General features: G+C 44.4%; 1 protein-coding gene across 1 annotated transcript in view; it reads left to right on the forward strand.

Annotated features, from left to right (window-relative positions):
- The first annotated feature begins 410 nt into the window (after positions 1 to 410).
- The window catches only part of SEC31A (SEC31 homolog A, COPII coat complex component), a 34,267-nt gene continuing 12,230 nt past the window's right edge, over positions 411 to 22,447 (forward strand). Inside the window, 21 exon segments of the mRNA XM_010709712.3 lie at positions 411 to 630; positions 822 to 1,001; positions 1,207 to 1,289; positions 1,610 to 1,733; positions 4,033 to 4,231; positions 5,581 to 5,676; positions 6,222 to 6,362; positions 7,150 to 7,292; positions 7,961 to 8,060; positions 8,921 to 9,082; positions 9,279 to 9,431; positions 11,231 to 11,467; positions 12,009 to 12,083; positions 13,921 to 13,977; positions 14,684 to 14,761; positions 15,880 to 15,955; positions 16,147 to 16,325; positions 17,609 to 17,735; positions 18,540 to 18,685; positions 20,106 to 20,279; positions 20,647 to 20,820. Coding sequence (XP_010708014.1) covers positions 1,211 to 1,289; positions 1,610 to 1,733; positions 4,033 to 4,231; positions 5,581 to 5,676; positions 6,222 to 6,362; positions 7,150 to 7,292; positions 7,961 to 8,060; positions 8,921 to 9,082; positions 9,279 to 9,431; positions 11,231 to 11,467; positions 12,009 to 12,083; positions 13,921 to 13,977; positions 14,684 to 14,761; positions 15,880 to 15,955; positions 16,147 to 16,325; positions 17,609 to 17,735; positions 18,540 to 18,685; positions 20,106 to 20,279; positions 20,647 to 20,820 — 2,520 coding nt within the window. The 5' untranslated portion in view covers positions 411 to 630; positions 822 to 1,001; positions 1,207 to 1,210.

Consider the following 22,447-nt stretch of genomic DNA (forward strand, 5'->3'; position numbering starts at 1 on the left):
CAGGGCAGGAAGCGCCGGAGGCTGCAACCCGCCGCCCGCACTCACTGGTGGAAGGAGATGCCGCGCTCCCGGCTCCGCCCGTTGTCGCGAGCGCTGCAGCCCAGCGCCGAGCAGCTCCGCGTCATGGCGGCCTCATCGCGCGCAGTCGGCCCGCGCTCATTGGACGTCTCTTCCCGCCCGCCCTCCTGTTCTTTATCGCTATTGGCTCTTCGGCTTTTCCCCCGGAAGTGGAATTGGAGAGACGGCGCCACACTTCCGCCTCGCTGCGACGTGCACACAGAAGGGAGACGTCTCGGACACCAATCAGCGGTGCCTGTGGGAAACAAAGCAACCAATGGCGAGCAGTAATCCTAGCGACCAATAGCGGTGCCGCTTCCGCCTTCTTTATATAGCGGGGCGAGGAGCGGGAGGTCTTCTTCTCGCCGCGCGGTGTTGGGTGGTGCTTGTGGCTGCGTGGCTGAGCGATGCCCGGCGGCAGGGCCGTAATCAACGGGCGCTCGGCCTTGCGGCACCATAGGGTTGAAGCATCACCTTCTCCCAGCACGGTGCTCGCTTGTTGAACAGCGTGGGGGACGCAGCCGGCGGCCCGGCTCGCGGTGAGAGGTCAGCTGCGCCCCCTCAGAGTTTAAAGTAAGAAAATAACCGTCAGAAAGGGGCGCCCTGGGCTCGGTGCGAGGCGGGGCCCCGTCCGATGATGAACCTCAGTGCTGTTCACATCCTGACACGCCGTGACGAGCACTATCGAGCTGAGGACGGGCGGCCCCGCTCCCCCCGCACGGCGGTTCCGGCCCGCCTAATCTCCGTCTCTCCCCTTTCCCTAGGTCCCGGCCCTGAGCGGAGCCCGCGGGAGGTCCGCACTTCTCCGCCCCGCGTTGGGAGAGGCGAAGCTCCGCCCGCTGCCGCCCGGAAGGCGCCGGGAGCGCCCGGAAGCGGGAGGCGGCGCCGCGGCTGCCACGTTGGAGCGGGCCGGGAGCGGGTGAACGCCGGGCCGGGGCTGGAGTGTGAGTTGAGCTCTCAGTCATTGGGGTTTTTAGCCTCGTTTGTTGTCCGAAATGAAGCGTACGTGCCCGCCGGTAGCCGCTCGTTAATTGGGCTCGGGGCCACCCGCCGCCCGAAGGGTCGTTCTGAGGAAAAAGGCTCCGTTCTGTAGGGGAAGGGTGCCTTCTCGTCTCTTCCTGCATTTAATCGTTGTTTTTATCTTTCCAGCAAAATGAAACTGAAAGAGATTGATCTCACTGCCATGCAGGCATGGAGTCCTGCCCAGCAGCACCCCATTTACCTGGCCACTGGTGAGTTTTGGGTGGCTATTGCCGAGCGGTCGCGGTTGGAGGTTAGCTGTTAGCTTGTGCTTGGAAGACTGGATATCGTTGTACAGTTCCTCTGGGGCATGGGAAGGCTGACACTCCTAGAGCTTTTCTTGATGCTGGTGAAGAAACTCCACTGCAGGGATCCTTGGATAGAATTGCATAGAAACACACTAAATAATCAATTCAGAAAAACTGGTTCTGTCTCAGGGTCCTTTCTGTAAGGACAATGATTTTAATGTCCCTTCTTGTGCTGATCTGCTGTACAATATTTCTTTCTCATTGGTAATCGTGTTCCTTTGCAGGCACATCAGCCCAGCAGTTGGATGCGAGTTTCAGCACAAATGCTTCCCTGGAAATATTTGAGTTGGACTTGTCAGATCCTTCACTGGACATGAAGTCGTGTGCTGTTATTTCCTCCTCTCACAGGTAGCAGTGGGGCTGTCAGCAAGCAGTAGTGGGGGCTGCTGTGTATGGTATGTGCCGAAAAGACCATTGCATAATGTTTGACTGTAGCTGTTTAGTAGGGTGGCACCTAGGTGCTTTTGCTGTTGGGGGCAGCTTAAGTGTCACTGTGAAGGCAATAAACTGGGACTCTCAGGTGCTGCAGGCAGCTTGTGCACTCCCTGATGTTAGTTGTGATGTTAGCTGGGAGGTGTGGATGTGTCTTTTGACCCCAGGGAGCCTCTGGCATTCCTCAGAAAACAGAAAGAAAGATGTAACTGTGGAAACAATCCATTTTTCAAACTGGCACATCTAGTTTGGCATGTAGGTGATTTGGGAGGATTAATCTGTCGCAGCAGACTGGTTCATGTCTTGTGTACGGTGTCATACATCCCTGTGCAGCTGAGAAGCCATGCTCTTGCCCTCACAGCCTTGGGTAGTTTTCAACTCTTTACCCTGCGCTCCTCTGAAGCGTTACTGCTCTCATCTAAGCGCCACGTGTCCTCCTGCACTGTGCTTGCAGTAGCTCTCCAGTAGCCACAGCAGTGGTTGCTACACGTCACAGTGGAAGTGCAGGATAAGTAGAGAAGAGGGTGACTATTTTCATCACTTGGAGCAGATCCAAGATCCAAGCAGACTTTTTCATATGAGCTTCAGGGGTAACATAACTAACTGTGGTGACTTGAAACTGTGAGTGGAGCCGCAGGCAATTATAGCAATTCCCCAGTATGTCTGAGTGACCTCTGGTACTTGCAGAGAAGCAATTGCTGTCTCCCACACCTTTGATATGAATGGAAATAATCTTAGCTTCATTCTCTATTATCCACTTCACATCAGTAATTTCAAGACCTAACAGTATCAGACAGTTTTACCTAGTGCAATTTCCTGGGTTTGTAGAAGTTTGGTAAGCAGATGCAGAGGGATTGAAATGAGGACTGTCTTTGTACACAGTGAAACAGAGGCTCTGTTTACAGATGCCTTTCTGATTTGAGTTAACGGCTGTTGCAGTGGCTTTGCAGGAGGAAACACGAAGTATTATGCTGCTAGCTTTGATCTGTGTCATCTCTGTAGCGATAATTCCCCTGGCTGCTGCTGTGGCTTGCCCATCGCTGCCCTGCAGTCATTGCTTTTGTAATATGTGGGGAGGTGAGGAAGAGCCAGCAGAGCCACAAACTGTGCCTGAAGGCCTGAGCTGTGGGCAGAGCTGCTGTTAATGCTCTTTACTGATCCACTGAGGGCAGAGTGAGGAGTTTGAAGCTGGAATTTTTCCTTTTCTAACCATTTTGAAATACAACTGATACTTTTCAGAGCTTGCTGACTGGCATTTGCTTTACTGGTTTTTCAAAACACGCTTCTTACGGCCAGCATGCTGTACTTCTTTATGAGTGCTTCCTTTGGTGAATGTTTGACTTTGCCCCCAGAAAATGGTTTACAAATTAAAATGGCTGGATGGAGAAACACACAAAAGATGAATCTGGTAACAGCTTCTGTTAGTTGTCCTCCTATGGAAAATTTCTGGCTGCTGTTAATAGAACCATATCTTGGAAAGAGCAAAGTGCAAAAGCAAAATGATTGCATGATTAATTCCAGTCTTTGTTCCTCAGCCTTTTCTGCTTTCTTTTAGGATACTTAAAACCTGTTGAATGTTGCTGATGGTGTGATACTACTAATCCTCTGACAACCTGTTGATCACTCTATTTCTTCCACCCTTGCATAGTTACATGCAGAATTACAGAAGTCAGGGTACCCAGATAAAGGGTTTGCCTGATATCATAAGGTAGCTCATCAACGCTTTGCAGTCAATGTAGGTTTGCTTTCTGCTTGCATAACACCTGTGATGTGATAGTATGTTGTTAATGTAGAAGAAAACTATGCTTTACATGGTTGAATACCCAGGAATGCCGTCTTGCTTATTCAACAAGTTTGATCTGAAGGAAATACATGTGGGTTGTTTGGTTGGGTTTTTTTTTTTTGTGCAGTGACACAGAAGCTTGAAAGTGTTTTTGGTGTATTTGATTCCTTTAATTCAGCTTGGGGAAATAGATAGCAATCCAAGTGACGCATTTCTGATGTAAATCACGTGCTGAACATCGAGTACTACAGATGGAATATTTGCACTCCCAGGAGCACTGATGAGGGAAAGGTTTTGGAGTTCTTTTCCAGCTCCATCTTCTTTTTCTCCCTCGTACAAACAGCTGCCTACGGATAGCAGAGGCTCACCTCCAGGCTTATGGCTCATATTATGGCGATGGATGGCTGCAGCCTGTGTCTGTCTGTCTTGCAGGTACCACAAGCTGATCTGGGGGCCGCACAGCATGACTGCAGGTGAGAGCGTCTCCGGAGTCCTGATTGCCGGGGGTGAGAATGGGAATGTCATTCTGTATGACCCAGCCAAAATCTTAGTTGGAAACAGTGAAGCAATAATTGCTCAGAAAGACAAGCACACGGGACCAGTGAGAGCACTTGATGTCAACATGTTTCAGGTGAGTTTTCAGTTGTTGTTTATCGTGGGCAATCATGGATGAGTGGCCTGTTTTAACAGATTGTTGCCATAAATGTACCTGTGTCTTGCTTTGGTCCTGACAACAATGACTCTCAGAGGTATGATTTACCAGAGGGTCGTTAGTTAGGGTAGTATGGCTAAGTCATGGTTGGACTCGGGGATCTTTAAGGTCTTTTCCAACTTGAGTGATTCTATGATTCTGTGACTTAAATCTGGCCTTTGTGTATATTTATTAGGAAAAATCCGTCCTATTGCTGCCATCTCAGCATGAGGAATGAAAGACTTGGAGGTGGCCAGATAATCGCTTTCCCTTGTCAGTTGATGTTGTCAATTTATTATATAACTTTAGCTCTGTTTTAGTAGAGGTGGTTTTCCGTGTTGTTTTAGTCAGTCTTCATTTTTAGTTCCCATGGGCTGTGCATATATTGTTCTTATCACACAAAATATTTCTGTGCTTTTGCTCTTGCTTCTGGTGTCACTGTTTTTAGATTTTTACGTCCTGTGGAGGTGGAGTAAGGCTATTAGCAGCTCAAAACATTGTCACTTGAAAAAGGGAGTCAAAGCAGATACACTGTGGTGTGGTGTTTTGAGGCAGAAGAACTCAAGATCAGCAAGCTTTTCTCACTTGCTGATGAGAATTTAGTTCCTCCTAGATACAGTGGGTCAGTTTTTTCTCAGCCCTCGCCAGCTGCATGAGAACTGAGTTGATTTTGTTCCTGTCTGTACAGTTACTTTTAGCAAGGCCATCCTTTGTTCATTGTGTCTTCTCTGAAGAGCTTCCTCTCTCTTTGTCTGTTATGAAGTCAGGATTTGCATGTCAGCAGCTGTAGGATGTTATCAAAGGGTTCTCCATGCCACTAACCCATGTCTCACCGCCTGGAATTTGTCATGCTGGCCAAAGGATTGGGCTGGATGCTCAAGTGCCTTGTTCCCTCCAGCCAGCCCTGCCCTGGGGCAAAGTGCTGCGGCAGGGAAGCTGCAGTGCTGCTTCCCTGTCTGCTCCATCCTAGAAATGTCAGCGCTGGGCCTTCTGCGGCTGTAGCCTCCTCACGTGTTCCTCCACAGCATGGCAGACACTCAGTGAAACAGAAATCTTGTTAGTAGCACACTGGTCTGATTTGGTGTAGGGATTTCTTTTACCGACTCGGAATTATCTGCAATCTCCAGTGTTGCTGCTTTTCCCTTAAGCTGCTCTGTGTGAAGTGAAGGCTGTATCCTGAGCTTGTATGAGAAATTGGCACGGGTTTGTCCATCTGATGCCTCCCAGCAGCTAAGACTGCAAAAGCTGGTGCTGAAAATACTCTTACCATCTTTTAATGTGTCTTACAGACTAATCTGGTGGCCTCTGGTGCTAATGAGTCTGAAATCTATATCTGGGACTTGAATAATTTTGCCACACCGATGACTCCAGGAGCAAAGACTCAGGTACTAGATTGGTATTCATGAAATGCTGCAGAATAAACTAACAAAAAACGTGAATGTTTACTTAGGTTGTGAGCTTATTAAAACTGACAGCTTTGAAGCTGTCTGGGGGTGGGGGGGAAATATTTAATTTTAACTTGATTAGCTGTTAATTGCAACTAGCAATGAGCTGCATTTCTGGTAATGTTAGTTACAGTCCTTGTGATAAAACAAATATTTTCATACTAATATAAGTAAAACCAAGTTCCTTTGCTGCATATTGTACTTGAGCAGCTTTAGTTTGTTTTCATGTGGTCATTTTGAAGGAAGCTTGCTTTTGTTAAGGATTCCTGTACAGGATTTTCTGTTTTGGGTGGTCTGCTTTTAAGCTGTGCAATCGTTTAGTCCACGTGCTTATTGACATTTGGGAATGCAGTGCAACAAGAAGGGCTGGGTTAGCATTGCTTTTCCGTTCTGTGGGGAGGAAGTAGAAAAGCTAACAAACTTTCTGCACTCTTTGAGACCTCATTTTGGAAAGGGTGTGACAAGCTGTGCTGTTTGTGTGACAGCCTCTTGAGGACATCAGCTGCATTGCATGGAACAGACAAGTCCAGCACATCCTGGCCTCTGCCAGCCCCAGCGGACGAGCTACTGTGTGGGATCTTAGGAAGAATGAACCCATCATCAAAGTCAGTGACCACAACAACAGGGTGAGTTAGCTCTGGCACAGCTGCGTGGGTACTTACAGGGAAGTGCTGGTGACTTGCATGTCACTGGCAGAGCTTGACAAGGATGGGTCTTGGTGATGGAACACCACGGAATAGTTTTACCCGTGAGCTGATTGCCCCTACTCCCATATGCTTAAAGCCATCATACCTTCTTCCATGCTGTCAGTAGAGAAAAGAGCCTGTTTAGCTTGTGGAGAGTGAAATATTTGTCTGATTTGTTATAAATATAAGTGAGTATTACTGTAAAAAAAACCATGGAAGATGTAACAAGTTCAGGATGAAATTTACATATGTGTGCTCCTGATCAGCTGCTTGGTCACTGCACTCCTGCTCAGATAAGTTTCCTAATTTCATATTTTACGTATCTGTTCCTTGACATAATAGCAGTACAGTAAGTTGTTTTCATTGTATAATTGTAATGCTATGATGGAGTGTTCATGTGATGATAGCCTCTGCCTAACAATGGCTTTTATTAAAATGCCAATAAATACTGTAGTGAAAAAAAAATCTGTACAGTTGCTTTTACAGTATTTTTGGATTAAAACAGTTATGAACAAGAGAGCCTTCAAACCTCACTCCAAGTCTCGTTCATGGAGTTGAGGACAGTATCCCAGTCTGAGTGCAGCCAGAGGCAACATCCAGGAGCACGGCTGCAAATTGGCATCTTCCTTGAGACTGTGTTTTCCTTGCAAATCTACCTAGACTGGTGGGCTTCTGTCCTTCAGCACTGTATGGTTACCCTGTGCTGTGGCACGATGTTATCCTTCAGATGCACTGTTCGGGCCTGGCCTGGCACCCTGATGTTGCTACCCAGATGGTTTTGGCTTCGGAGGACGACAGGTTACCTGTGATTCAGATGTGGGACCTTAGATTTACCTCCTCACCACTGCGTGTTTTGGAAAGCCATACGAGGTACAAGACTGCTGCTCTGTAATGTTGACTCTGTTGATGACTATAGCAGTTAGTACATCTCACTTTTTGTGTAGTTTCCTATGAATGCTTGCTTAGTTGAAGCCACTTTCCAGCAGCAAGCAGCGTTGGATACTGCTGGGTGGAAGGGAACGGGCCTCACATTAAAAAATAAATTCCCCTTTAACTAAAGTTTCTGTATTGCAGGATTAGCAGTAGCTTGGTTTACGTAAAGAGCAGCAGTGTCTCTGTTGCAGCTACCACCAAAACTGCTGCCAGTGGCTCAGCTGATACAAATCTGCTAATAAAAAACTGTCAGACTTGATAGTCACTGCTCCTACCTATCAGTTTGCATAAAATGTGTTAATGATGGTACAGGCAATTGAACCATTTGAGTGGAATGGTATCCATGTTTGCATATAGAAGTGTTGAATTTAATTTTCATGTATAGTGACTGTACCTTTACAGCTACTCATGCAAAAGATAGAAAGCATCTTTTCCAATATATCAAATGCTGATATAACACTGAGAACTCCTGTCTTCCCCACTCCTTCCTGTTAGGACATTTTGGCATAGACTGCTCAGCTACTGTAGCAACTTGCTTAAAAACATGCTTTATCACCATTTTGCATTTATATTAATCTGTTACTTGGTTGTGACTTCTCACACAGGGGTATATTGGCCATTGCTTGGAGTATGGCAGATTCAGAGCTGCTACTTAGCTGTGGGAAGGATGCCAAAATACTGTGTTCAAACCCTAACACAGGCGAGGTACTGTATGCACACCACTTACTAAAAACTGTTTGTTTGGAGGTGTCGTGGTGTTATGTAAAGTAGTAATTTAAGAGCAGTTGATCTTTTTCCAAGCACTTTCACTAATTTTTGCAATACAGACTTCTTGCCTGCCGTGTGGGCAAGATAATTCTGCAGAATGGGGAGAGATGTTGTCAAAATTCAGGCTTGGCTGCAGAAGTGCAAAAGCTCTGCAAGGCAAAAGGTAGGGTGGCAGATGTGTGATCCAAGTTGGATTCTGAGCTGGGAAGCTCTACATTTGGATGACTCATACTGCATATTTTGATTTAAAATAAAAGCATTTTCCTGGGAGACAGCAAGGCAGCTACCACTTGCTCCCTTCAGCAAAAATTTAGTAGGCAAGCAAAGAAAAATTTTTCTTCATGGTTAAATGTCTCTTGTAGCTGTAAACTGTCTGTTCTGGGCCAGGAGAAACTGCTGGGAACACAAGTTTTCATTTTCCCAGTTATCCCCCAGAACAGGCTGCCTTTGGAGTCTGGCTGTGTTCCCATGTTTTCTGAATGAGTTAGCATGACTTCCAGCAGCTCGTTGCAATGCACAGAGAGCCAAGTCAGTAGCTGTACACACAGCACAGACATACACTGTCTGCTTAGCTGATCATGTTTGGAATAAACAGAAAAATCAATGGGAATAGGAGATAAAGCAGTGGTGTGTGGTATTGGATTGTCACGTCCTGCTCACTGTCAGTGTGCGTGGGTGATGTGGGGGCTGCTGGGGAGCAAGAAGAGCAGCTTCATCTCACACACGGGAAAGTTGTTGCTGCTGCTCATGGTATTTCATATATGCTCTGATGTGCCGGACTTGTTTTTGCTGCCCAGGTGCTGTATGAGTTGCCCACAAACATGCAGTGGTGCTTTGATATCCAGTGGTGTCCCAGAAACCCTGCCATCTTCTCTGCAGCTTCGTTCGATGGACGGATCAGCACTTACTCTATCATGGGAGGCAGCACAGATGGTTTGAGGCAGAAACACGTTGACCAGGTACTGAGAAGCATGCAGCTAAGGAAGAGGTTAGAAAGAGGATAAAGCGTGGGTTTGTGGGTAGCCTTTGAAGGATGTTCCAACTGTATGGTTGCAGGAGTGCTAATCCGCTGTGGGAAAAAAAAAGAAATAGTTCAGTTTGTTGGAGATGATGTCTAACTCTAGGGTTTTTTTCTACCCCCTTTTGTTTCCAAAGCTTTCATCCTCATTTGGGAACCTTGATCCATTTGGTACAGGACAGCCTCTCCCACCCCTGCAGCTTCCCCAGCAGACTGCACCACAGAGTGTTGTTCTACCCCTAAAGAAACCCCCCAGGTGGATCCGGCGACCTGTGGGAGCGTCGTTCTCAGTGAGTAGGGATCATGTCTGGGTATGGCTGGCCACGCAGGAGGGAGATAGGTAGTGGTGGCACCTGCAAAGCATGTGTGGAAGAGGGGAATTTGTCATTGTGCTCCACCTCATGAGAGTGTGCCCTGTTTGCTGGAGCGATGGGAGATGCTCACAAATAAGCATCTGGACTGGGCACTTGGGATAGCATGCCAGCAAAAGCATGACAAAAATGCTTGGAGAAAGAAATCGGGAGGCATTGTGTTGCCCAGAGGCACTTCTTTCTGTCTTGGAACTTGTGTAGTGTTTGCTTTGAATAAACAAATATATTATTGGAAGGGAGTTGGGCAGCTAGCTGAGATTTCAGTGCAATTTGTAGGCATTATGTGGCTCAGTGTGGAGAAAGGTAACTAGGTAAGCTCTGATGGAAGGTTGCAGGAGCCCCTGAAACAGCACACAGACCCAGGCTCCTTTCTGGTTGTCGAAGTTGCAGAGAAGCTGTATGAGAGGCAGGCAAGGCCTTGCTTTTCGTGAGAGTGGAGTCACTTGCTCTTCAACTCCAACAGTGCCTTGCTTTCTTGACTCTGAGGCTGTTTCCCAAGAGAATTCATGAAGAATTTTAGGCAGGCAGTCTACTTGAAATGGATTTCTGTGCCAAAATACTGCTTTTATTTTCATCAGCGTGTCTACTTATTCATCATCTCATCCACAAATTAAATGCAGCTTTTCTCCTGTCAAATAGAAGCAATATTGCCTAGCCACTGACTATGTATAAAATGATGTATCATTTTATAACAGTTTATTTCCTTGTCCTAGTTTTCCAGCTTGTCAGCCTTTTTCTTGGCCATGCTTTTTGTAATACTTTGGTCTGGCCTATGTCAGCTAACTTTAAGCTATCAAATGAAATAATATTATAAGTACCACTTAAAGTTTTTTTTCTCTTCCTTTCTGTTGATTTTCTTTCTTTCTAAATGTTGATTCAATTCACTGCCCATCTCTCAGTACTTTGAATTTGCAAACAAGCTGCAAACAAGGCTACACAGGATATTTAAGCATCTATTTAATGATGCATAGGGCTTTTTAGTGTGTTGTGGGCTAACCCTAGTATGCTCCTGAGCCTCTCGTACCTGTTCACTGGCTCTCCTGCAGTTGGAATGGGATACAGGATCAAAAGGATAAAAGTGAGGAAACTCATGAATTGAGATAAAGACAGTTTAATAGGTAAATCAAAAGCTGCATGTGGAAGCAAAGGAGAAAGAGGAATTCATTCATCACTTCCTACTGGCGTGCAGATGTTCAGGCATTGAGGAAGGGCTTCATCATGCATAATGGATGTTTGTGAAGAGAAATGCCATAACTCAGAATGTCCCACCACTTCCTCCACTCCTTTCTGGAGAGGGAGCTTGAGAAACAGGAGACTCTGATGTGGTGTAACTGTCATCTAGCAACAGCTAAAACAGGGGTCTGGTGTCAACACTATTTTGATCACAGATCCAAAACGTACCATTACGTGGGCTGCAATGAATAAAATTAGCTCCTGCCACAGCCTGTGCAACACTGTTGTAACACGAGATACTCACAGACCCGTTTCTCAGGACTCTCACATGCTTATCCAGCAAGCTGTGTTATTGCATGGAAACATGGGATGGTGGGGGAAAAAAAAAATCAACAATCTGATGTTAAAACTGTTTGTCCATTGAATGATGAGCGTTTATGTACCAAATAAAAACTTGTGCGTGCACATGTGTGTATGCAAAATTTTTTCACATATACCCAAGCGTGTACTTGCATTTTTACATGTTGTACTTATCTTCATTCCAGTTTGGAGGCAAGCTGGTTACATTTGAAAATGCCAAGCCTCAACAGCAGCCAGGCGTCGACCAACAGCCACAGCATCACTATGTCTATGTGAGTCAGGTTGTTACAGAGAAGGAGTTCCTGGCACGATCAACCCAGCTGCAGGAGGCTGTGCAGTCCGAAGGCTTTGTCAGCTACTGCCAAAAGAAAATTGACATGGCCCAGGCTGACTTTGAGAGAAACGTGTGGGCCTTCTTAAAGGTAACAGTGAGAGCAGTCCAGGAGTTCCTCACTGACAGGGAAAGCCATTGAAGTAAGGATTTCTTTGCCACATTACAGTGTTCTAGCAGAAGAGATGTTGGGAATGATGAGTGTGGACTCTGGTGCCCATAAGCTCTATTAGTATGGGTGGCCCAGCGGAAGAATGAGGGTTCCTTAGGGCCTGGGGTCTTTGTAGGGCCTCATAGGTGATCATGAGAGCAACCAGGATTTGGAGAAGGCATCCTCTGTTTTTGTCATTCCCTTTCACTGCATCTTTTTAAGAACATTTAGAAGTTCCCAAGTGAAGCAGATACATGCACAGTTTACCTGCAGTAATCAGACTGAAGTCTTGCCTACCTGCTCAGGTGCTCAGTTCACTAAAGACCTTGTCAGGTTTTTATTTGTTTGTTTTATTTAATTTTCCTTGACTCTTTCTTGTCAGTCACTGGCTCTCACTGGGTATTTGTTCAATTTAAGTGAAAAGTCAGTGAGGGAGCGTATGGAAATTGTGAATTGCAATCGAGTCTTCTTTTTTTTGAAGGTGAACTTTGAAGAAGATTCACGTGCTAAATATCTTGAGCTGTTGGGATACAGGAAAGATGATCTGAAGAATAAGGTAAGTGTGGCTGAGAGCTGTGCTTGTGTTAAATACTTTGTTGATGGATTTATCTGCCAAGTGCAGCCTTGTATAATCAACGTATTCATTTGTGTGTGGGCTTTGGTAAGAGCCATTAGTGATATCTGCAGGCTATTCCAGCACAACGAACTTTTTCATACAACACTATTTTCAGTGTGTTTCCCAGCAGGTAGTACTTGTCAGTGCCTCAACTTTCCTAAAAGCTTGTAGTTACAAGTGTTAGCAGTGTTGCTGGATCTTCTGTATAAACATGGCTAACTTGAGTATTTGTGTTATTTGTGGAATTCCTTTGTACCAATGAGGACTGGATATCTTGAGTAATTTTGGAATTGTTACGGCAGTTGCAATTTGCTCTAGGCATTTTGTTAAGTCACCTTGGAATACGGTTCTACAATGAGGATTTCAAAGCAGCCAACAGACTTCACACTCCAATCTACATCTGAGATTCCCATGCTGATGAGAAATTTTTGCCCATCTGGAAGCTTTGATATTTATTGGTACAATTTGTCCATGTTTCTTGATTGAAAAGACATCCTTATTTTTTATGACCTCTGAATCTGGTCTGTTTTAGGCTTTCTGATTAAATAACTTGTAAGCCATGGGTGTCCAACCTTTTGTCTTACCTGGGCCATATTGTGTGCAGAGGAATTGTCTTGGGCAGCATGTAAAATATATAATACAATTAAATGTATAAAATATAAATGTATTAAGTGTATAAAATATAAAAATCATCAAAAATATAAAACTAGCAGGCCAGACACATATGCTGTAAGGATTCTGACAAGCCTGGAATAGTCATTTTTTGTGTGGGATGCCACTCGTAATCAAGAAAAAAGAAAACCAAGGTCACACATGGCTACATTTGGAAAGGCAAAATCTGAATTACCAAGAAGCAATTTCTACTTCTTGGAAATGGAGATGGAAGAATTTCTTATCTTGGTGGTGTGCCGCTGCACATTTTGGCTCTTAGCTGCTAGCAGTGCTCAACCCAGGAACTTGTCAAATGCTTTCCCAGTTCTGGTGGAATAGTTTTGAGTGTCTGACTCGTTTCCCTTGTATCAAACTAACATTTTGTTTTGAAAGAGTGTCTCCATAAAAATGACCCTGTTTATTAATTAAATGCTAAACTTACGATTGCAGACAATGTTTTTGCTGGCAGTTTGTCTGTGGCTTCTAAACTTTTTCATTTATCCTTTGTCTTACACATATGATTAGAGATGGAGAAAAAAAAAAAAGAAAGCAGCTCCAACTAATATATCTTCTGCCGGTATTTTAAATTCTATTCATTAAATTTCATGCATTTTTAAGGCCCCAGAATGAATCTGGAGTCATGATTTGCCTTGGAAAGTAGTAAAAGCTGAGAGTTTCAACTCTGGTGTACCTTGAAAAAATCCTACCCCAAGGCCACATGCCTGCTGTGTTTGAAACCAGTTTCCAGACCAGCTTGTTGCTCCAGCAAGATTGTTACTGCTATGTTTTCCCTAATCAGGGCAACAGAGACTTTCTTCATGTATACTCTGATATTATTTTTATTAGTGTGGTTTCCAGCAGCTCTAGTGAGGTTTGAGGCCCTCTAGTTAACAATAAAAGGTTTAAAGGCACAGAGCAGCTCTTGTTTCCATCAGAGCTTGGGGTGCACAGGGCTTAGCAATAATTCCATCGCCAGACTGAGAAAGGAAATGGCTCTAGCTTCGTGTTAAGTGTTCTGCAAGCAGCGTACCAGCTACATTTACTAGTTGTGCAGCCTGAGAGACCAATGGGAAGTCTATCTCTGAAGGAAAAGGGCACTTCCTTAACAAATCTTGATTCTTTTCAGATTACATCAGCTCTGAATCTGAATAAAGAGTGTTGTGCAGATGGTGAATTGGGAGAGGTAAGCAAACATGTCCATGTTCACCTCCACACATAGTATTATAATGCCCCAGAGTAAGTCAGTTGTAATCTAGCGCATGATGAGTTCGTGCATTCAGTGAGGTGAAGTTACCTGTTTAGAGAAAACAGGACTACTTTTTTCCCCTCAGACTTCCCCATGTTTTCGAGCAGTCAGTCCCAAGTTTTGGGAAAAGGTCTCTGATATCTTTCCCCTTGCTCTTTTGCTGCCTGTGTGTAACCTACTGTTGCACTTTGCTTCCTGTGAAGGAGGGCAGAGCCTTGCTGCCTGCCAGCTGGTGTCAAGATCAGCACCTTCCCAGGCTTTAGGGGAAAAAAAAAAAAAAAGCAGGTTTAAAAATGTGCTTCTGTAGTGCTTTCCTGCCTGATTAACTCAAAGGGTGCAGGTGTTGCTTGTGCCCTACACAATCTGGATGTCATTTGTAGCTGCCTAATGTGAAAAAAAAATTGCTGCACATTTTTAAGCAAATCAGATAAGTTACCATGCAGTAGCAAAAAGGAAAGAAATAGAGGGCTTCTGCCACATTCATTATACTTGCACATATACTGCCAATGCATTTCTCTGCTTTGCAGACTGGCTCTGACTTTGGTGAGAAAGTGGCTATTCTCTGCATTGCAAATTACTTCTTTCTTTCTCTTCTATGGCTTTCTTTTTTGTGTGTGTGTGTGACATCTTTTCTTTGCTGAAGGCTCCCACAGAATCTGATGTGCCTTTACTGAACAAAGGGGATGAAGGCCAGACTGCAGAGGAACAGTTCTTGGGAGAGGTATCTATTATCCTCTAGGCTAATCCTGTTGACCTGCTATGTATTTTCTTTGTTACCATTAAGAACATTTCATCTTTTTGCTTTTTTTCTGGTATTATCTGTGGATGTACAAGTGTTAATGAGAATGAATAATGTGTGGGCTCTTATTAAGTTCCATGGGGTTTTCTTATCAGTCTCAGCCATCGCTTGAATAGATTGTGGTGGCAATGTAGGACGAGTTCATTTTGTAACAGTCCAGTTGGCACCAGAGCCATGGACTTCCATCTGCTGTAATTTTCACTCTGACACTTGCCTAACACATACTAAATGATCTCCTGCCACAACTTTAATGAATTCCCTTTTTTTTTTTTATTGCCTTTCCTAACTGCTTTCTTCTCTCCCCCAGGTTAATAATTACCAAGCAGTCAGCTTATTACTGCTCTGATTCTAGGTAGAACTCTTTGCTGAGATGTAGCTGTGATAGTGGGAATGTTGGTTCTCACCATCACTCCCACTGGCATCCCAGTGCCAGCCTGTTTGCACCTGAAAGGCTAAAGTAAAACCTAGGTAGCACTGTGGGAGGCTATTCTTGGTGGGGGCTGGGAGTGAAAGAGAGGGGAGAACATCTGATCTTGTGGTGGCTTTGCCTTGAGGGGTTTGTGTGTTTGTGGGCCTGAGTATGCCTGTGCATAGCAGTACCCAGGAGCCACGTGTCTGCTTGGTGGTGTTCATGGTCGAGAGGCTGGTGCACTTCTGCTTGCGTAAGCCTTTGTCAGTAAATCTGGTTGTTTCAGTGCTTTTTCCCCCCTTGGTATCTATTTAAAAACAAAACAACACAAAAAAAAACCACCAAAACAACAACAACAAAAACCCACACTATCAAAATGGTGCTTGTATAATGGCATATTAGCATACGCTACAAATTTTTTGATGAATCTAGGATTTTCTTAATGACTTTGTGCAATCACTAGAAGAAGTTGATGCTCTTCTAAGTGAAAGACCCTCTAGGCAACTGGCATTTTGAAGATTTTGAAGATTCTACCTTAACTTGTAGTGCAGGATACAGGTTTTTAAAGATATGTGTATGCATTCCAAATGTATAAATGATCTCAAAAAATTTTGCTTTCTCTTTCTATTAGATGGCCAAGGACAATAAACAAGAAACTGAAGACTTGGGATCTGCAAGAAAGACTTTTAATATCTCTGTCAGTGGAGGTAATATATATGTGTATATATATATATTTAGAATTAAATTTATATTTAATTATGTAGGGATTTTAGCTTTCCTACATCAAACTACTTTGCAGAGAATGTTATGCAGTATTGCAGAACTGGATGGAATTACCAGCTGTTGCTTTTTAAATTAATTTTATACCAGCATTTGAAAATGCACTGCTCTCTTGCAGATGTGGATGGTTTGATTACCCAAGCTTTGCTGACTGGTAACTTCGAGAGTGCAGTAGATCTCTGCTTGCACGATAATCGCATGGCTGACGCCATTATCTTGGCCATCGCAGGTGGACAAGAGCTGCTTTCTAGGACACAGGAAAAGTACTTTTCTAAGATACAGAGCAAAATTACCAGGGTATGTATTTCTGCTAAGTACCAACATGTACGTAGGCTTTTGGCAACCTCTTTTTTACCTTTCAAGTTTTCTTGCCTTTTTATAGGTCAGAGGGAAGCAAACACATGTTCAAGTCTTCCACACAATCTCAGAGCACAAGTATTTATCGTGTTTTAATACAGTTTATTGGTAAGGAAAGAAGAGGCACGGTACCTGGATAGTGCTTTCCTAGAACAGGGCTGAGTGCTGCCAAGTATGGAGTTCAGGAGTTTGGGCACCTAGCCTCACAGGCTGCAGTCCAGAGGTAGAGTTTTGTTGGTCGTTATCTGTGGTTCAGTTTCAGACAGTAGTTGGCATTTTTAATAGCAGATGAATGAAAAGAGGAAAATCTCTGCAGGGTTTCTGTACCCGTTTAGCTGCTTTCCCATGGTTGTCCCAAACCAGGGAGAGCTTTGCACTGGATAGTGGATGTGTTCTTTACTGCAGTTCATCCTTTGGAGGAGGATGTTTTCATGGAGAGTTGAACTGTTATCTGTGCTAATAAGTGAGCGTTGATCTTGCAGTTATGACCTTATAGTTGTTGTTCAGGTGTTTCTGTTTATTTTCTGGTCCCAAATGTCATGACTACTGTCTCTTTAGCTGTTTCTGAGCTGAAACTCTTGGCATGACAAGGGCTTCATTCACTAAGTAGCAGCACAGTCTGCCAAGTCTGCCTTTTGTGAGAAGCAGAATCACTGGAAGCAAAGTTTCTGATGAAAGAAACTGGAATTTCACTTCTGGTAATTGTGAAGAGACAACTTGAGTACATGTGTGAAGGATAGGGCCTGGGGGTATTGCTGCTAATTTGCTTCTTGCTTTGAGCAGGGCTCTCAACTGCCTCTCACTTGATACCAAGAGCTTAACGCTGAATAAAACAGTGAACTTAACAAACAAATGCTCCTTGCTGCGTTTTGTGTAGAAAGTTTATGGCTCAGTACTTGGCATAATACATCTTCACCTACAAAAGCAATGCTGAAGAAAGACCATCTGCAACAATCCCAGCTCGCAGAGATATTTGTATTCTGTTGTACACTTTATAGCAAGAGTAATTGCCCGGTGTTACCCAAGCTTGTTCTGTGATTTTTCAGTGAGCCCCTTTTAGAGTAAAGTTGTCTCTTGTGGAGCTTTTGAATTGCAGTACCATACCTGCCACAACCCTGGATGCAGTGGGAATGTATGCTTGCGTTACCCTTGAATATTCAAATAATACTGTACTATAAGAAATCCTACCAAATTCTTAACTGTGGTCTCTTCTTCGGCTCCAGCTCATCACTGCAGTGGTAACAAAGAACTGGAAGGAAATTGTGCAGTCTTGTGATCTGCAGAATTGGAGAGAGGCTTTGGCTGCTGTGCTCACTTATGCCAGGCCAGATGAGTTTGCAGCCCTCTGTGGTAAGGATGCCTTACAGACTGGATAATATTCATCCTGCTTACTGCAAAACTGTGCATTTCTGTTGTTGTCCTTCACGTAAAATACTATAATGCCTTGCTAGCTTTGATGGATCGTACAGTTCTTCAGTACTGTTGCTTGTAGGAGGAGAAGAACCTCTGCAATGTTGCTTTGCTTGTATGCTCTCTGGTTTTCTGGGCACAGGGGGATGCCTCTGAACGGGCAAATGTGTAACGGTGAAGTTGCTGTGATGGATGTCTCAGCCAAGGGAGCAGTCTCACGGAGCACTTCTGCATGAGATACAAGTGGAAATGTTCTAAAAAGCTCTTTATGCTTTACCAAGTGCGTGTTGATCTTGGAGAAGGTGCCCTTTTTGTCAGGAAGTGCTCAGTTAGCATGCCTGCATGTGTGCTGTGTAGCAGGAAAGTAGCTAAACTAGTTCGGTTCCTAGGGAAGTCTTATTAATTGTACTGATGCGGTTGACACCTATGTGCTTCTCAGACACCTGCCTCAGTGTTTGTTGTGCTGTTCAGGCGTGTTTCAGCACACACATCACTCCAGAGCAGACTCACAGCTTTGCTTACAGCTCCTTTACAGTTGCACGCTCAGGCCACCCTCTTGAGTTGTCCTGAACTCCTGTGAGGCTATCAGTGCTGGAGGGTGTCCTCACAGATGGAGCCCAGAGGCAATATCGCTTCTCACTGTGCTGACAAGCAACGAGTGTTGAAAGTTTTCCCTGTGCCAGCAGCAACCAGGGGATCTGCAAGGTGGTTAACCAGCATTGTCTTGACTCATGTTTTTCTTAGATCTTCTGGGTAACAGACTAGAGAGCGAGGGGGACAGCCTGCTGCGAACACAGGCTTGTCTCTGCTACATTTGTGCCGGCAATGTGGAAAAGCTTGTTGCCTGTTGGAGCAAAGTTCAGGATGGAAACAGCCCCTTGTCTCTTCAGGTTGGTATTTCCATGAAGAAAGGTGTTGGAAGTGATGCATGGGGATCGTATGGCACTTAAATCAAATGGCTGGGGGTAGAGCTTTGTTATAGGATTATATCTGTTGGAAAAGTCCTCTAAGATGATCTAGTCCAACCCCAACCCATCCCCACCATACCCAACTTGCCATGACCCTCAGTGCCGCATCTCCATGCTTCTTGAACATCTCCAGGGACAGTGACTGCACCACTTCCTTGGAGGCAATAGCTGTGTGTATATCAAGATGCAAACGTTTTGATTCTGGAATGGATACTTTTAGCAGAAATAACCTGTAATTTGATATCGGAAAGTGTACTGTGAAACAAAATAGCCCCAGGGCCTACTCTGTTGATGGTGGTTATGCTAATATACTTCCTGTGTAAAAGGCCTATAGGTAGCTGTAGGGCTTAGAGTTTTTGTAAAGAAGTGACTTTTGAGTGTTCTCGTATTTTGTGATAGATGCACTTTGGACATTTCTGCTTTTGGGATAGATTACTTAGACATTAGGAGGAGAAATCTAATAAATGATTTAAATCGTGAGAGAATCTGTGGGAGGGTTTGTATGAGTGTTTTCTCCAGGGGTTTGCATGTATGAGGTTTGGTTTCCGGCAGTGAGAGATTGTATATAGCAAATATCTTGAGGGAATAGGAGGATTGATGACAGTGAGATGAAGCAATTACTGAATAATTTATTTTATGGTATAATCTTAGTTTCTTCCATCTGTTCAGGGCCTTTGAAGGACAAGTTTTTGAGAGAACTCAAAGTAATGCTACCTGACCATACCTCTCTATCTTTAGAAAATTGAAGGGAATGGAATAATTTGAATTCTACTTGATTTTTTTTTTTTCCTCACTTGCAACTTTTTGGAAGCGTCTTATCAATCTTACCCAAAGATGATAGCTTCATTAGACACTTCTGTTCCGATTTGTGTGCTGATTGTGTTGTTCTGCTCCCTCAAAAAGTGAAGTTGAATAACAGTCATAATGGTCTGCTTGCTAATTATGATATGAAATTACTGAAAGTCCCAGAAGCTGGAGGTTATTGTGATGATTTTTTTAACTTGTCTTTTTTGACATAATATTTTGCTGAGGAAAAAAAACACAATAATACAATAATAATGTATTACTAAAGAGTCAACCAACACTCCTTATTAGTATTGTTGAAGTATTGTTGAAATCCTGTGTGGTGCACTCCTTTAAATCTATTACTATAAGATTTAAAAGGGCGTTTGAATGCTGATGTTGGTAAATGAACATTTGTAGTGCCTTCTAATGTGATGCAGAAGCTTGGGCTTCTCATTGAATGAGAGGAGTCCTGCAGGGTTGCTGAGGAGCATGTTAGCCAGGGCCTCCTGCCCCCTGCTCTTCTCATTTCCTTGTTTTCTTTGACCTGTTCTTCTAGGATTTAATAGAGAAGGTGGTGATCCTACGCAAGGCCGTGCAGCTCACCCAGGCTGTGGACCCTAATGCTGTGGGGGCACTTCTGGCTGAGAAGATGAGCCAGTATGCCAATCTTCTGGCTGCTCAGGGCAGTATTGCTGCAGCTCTGACCTTCCTGCCTGCAAACACCGATCAGGTATTTGCCTTCAAACTTGGTACTCCCTCTCTCTGTTAATAGGCCCACTTTAAGCAAAAATGCCAGTGTAATGCAGTTATCATTGGAAAAACCTTTCTGGATGTGCTGGTGGTGCTTTTTCCCCTTGGTGCGTTGACCTTGCTGACCTGGCAGAAGTACGTGACCTTCTTCTACCCTATAATTTCTCAGAGTTGTCGGCAGACAGTCTGCAATGACAAGGCTGTTGTTGCTGTTGTAAGCCAACCACATTTCTCCTGCAAGAAAAACTTACTCTGGTCAAATAAAGCAGATCAGGCTTCTGAAGAGACACATTTGTTGGTGTGCGGCTGGCAAATCACTTAACCTTCCTTTGCTGTCTTTTTTGCAGCCAAACATTGTGCTATTACGGGACAGGCTTTGCAGAGCCCAAGGGGAGTTGCCAGCAGGACAGGAAGCCATCAGGGCACCATATGAGAGACAGCCCATACCCAAAGATCGAGCTGGCCCTGTGGTGGGACAGGTGCCAGGGCCTCAGACTTCAGCACAGCAGTACTACCAACAGGTAAACTGATTTTGGTATTCAGTGTAAGACATCACGCTTGAGTTCTGGAAAATGATGGCAAGAGCACTTGGTTTTCCTTTCTTTTGGTCCAAGCTGGGGCTCTAAGATGTAATCACCAAGCACCTTATGGGGATAATCGTTTGTGCTGCTCTTCAATCAGTAGAGATGATTTGTTCCTTGTCTGGAAACATCTCTTACACTTTGCCATGCAGCCTGTGGGTGAAAATCAGGTTGAAAGCCTCTCAGCCAACTGCAACTATAGGAGTAGGTAGCACAGCCAGTGGGTGGGGCAATAGCAGGACAGGGCTGGACATGAGCTGTGCCAGAAGGGAGAGACCTGGTGAGTATGGGAGTAGGGGAGCTATGCAGACAGGAAGAGAAATACCAGGGAGACAGATGTTCTGCTTTTAGCTTCCAGGCTGAGGATGGCGTTTCATCAGGCTACAAGGTAGGATCTCAGCCACTGCTAGAGTGCAGTGCAGTGGGCAACTCTGGCTGTGTGAACGCTGAAAGAATCTCAGCACAGTGCTGGAGCTGGCCTTTCTGTGCAGGAGAGGTCTCCCAGTGCTGTCCTTCAAGCTCCGCCTGTCAGAAAAATGGGATCAGGGTGGAAGAAGGGCTAAAGAGCAATGGGGAGCTGGGCTTTGCTGTCTCCCTCTTTATGTCGATGGTTGTGGGTCCCTTTGCCTTTTTTTGAGGCTGTTCACAGGTCAGCAGGACAAAGCCTTATCCCATTCGTACAGCATTACCTCACTAATACAATTGTATCTGACTTTGATTGCCTCACTGCTAATAATTAATTCAGCTATTCTTTCTTGTGTGTCTGACCTTCCTCCTTGTAACGAGCAAGACACTATGTTTGGCTGTGGAAAACAGCACATTTCCTCTAGATGGCGTGAGTTTAGCAATGATTTTCAAAACACTGTTCCCATTTCTCCTATGGCTTCAGAAAAGCTATGATTTAAGAAAGCCCTGCAGGTGGTTGAAAGCCAGGAGTATCACAAGCCCCAAGAGCACACTGTGAGTGAGTTGCTCTCAATGCTCTTGGTTTCCCCAGGAGCTCATGCTCGGCACGAGCTACAGCAGGAACTTCAAGCAGGCAGGGCCGTGTCAGAAAGGTGCCTGATGGTACTTTGGTGAACTGGAACAGAAATAAATGACATTTTTTTTTTTTTTTTTCTTTTAAGAAAGCAGGTATGTTGGCTTGTTACATTTTGAGGCAGTATTTCCTTAATTGTTGTCCCAGATAGGAACATGCCTTTAGTCTTCAGTTTCCTTTTGGCATTTGATTTCACGCTGGTTTTCATCTGGAAAAAGAAACAACTAATAAATGATAGAGGGTGGACAAATCTTTCAGATAACTCCAATGATAAAAACTTGATAATGATAGAAACTTGATGCAGACCTTCTTCACAGTGACTGTTGTACGGCTGATGGCAACATCAGTGTAACACTGTGCAGTTAAAAACACACTGGAGTTGTCTGAGCTTTCCTTCTGCCTGTCTCAGGGAGAAAGGGCATTAAGATAGATGTTTGTGCCTGTGCACGAGTTTAGTTCAGATTTTAACCTCTTAGTGCTTCTGAAACTCAAGATAAATCATATTGTGTGAAGCAATTTGTTTGAATT

This window comes from Meleagris gallopavo, chromosome 4 (assembly GCF_000146605.3).
Source record: "Meleagris gallopavo isolate NT-WF06-2002-E0010 breed Aviagen turkey brand Nicholas breeding stock chromosome 4, Turkey_5.1, whole genome shotgun sequence".
Lineage (NCBI taxonomy): Eukaryota > Metazoa > Chordata > Aves > Galliformes > Phasianidae > Meleagris > Meleagris gallopavo.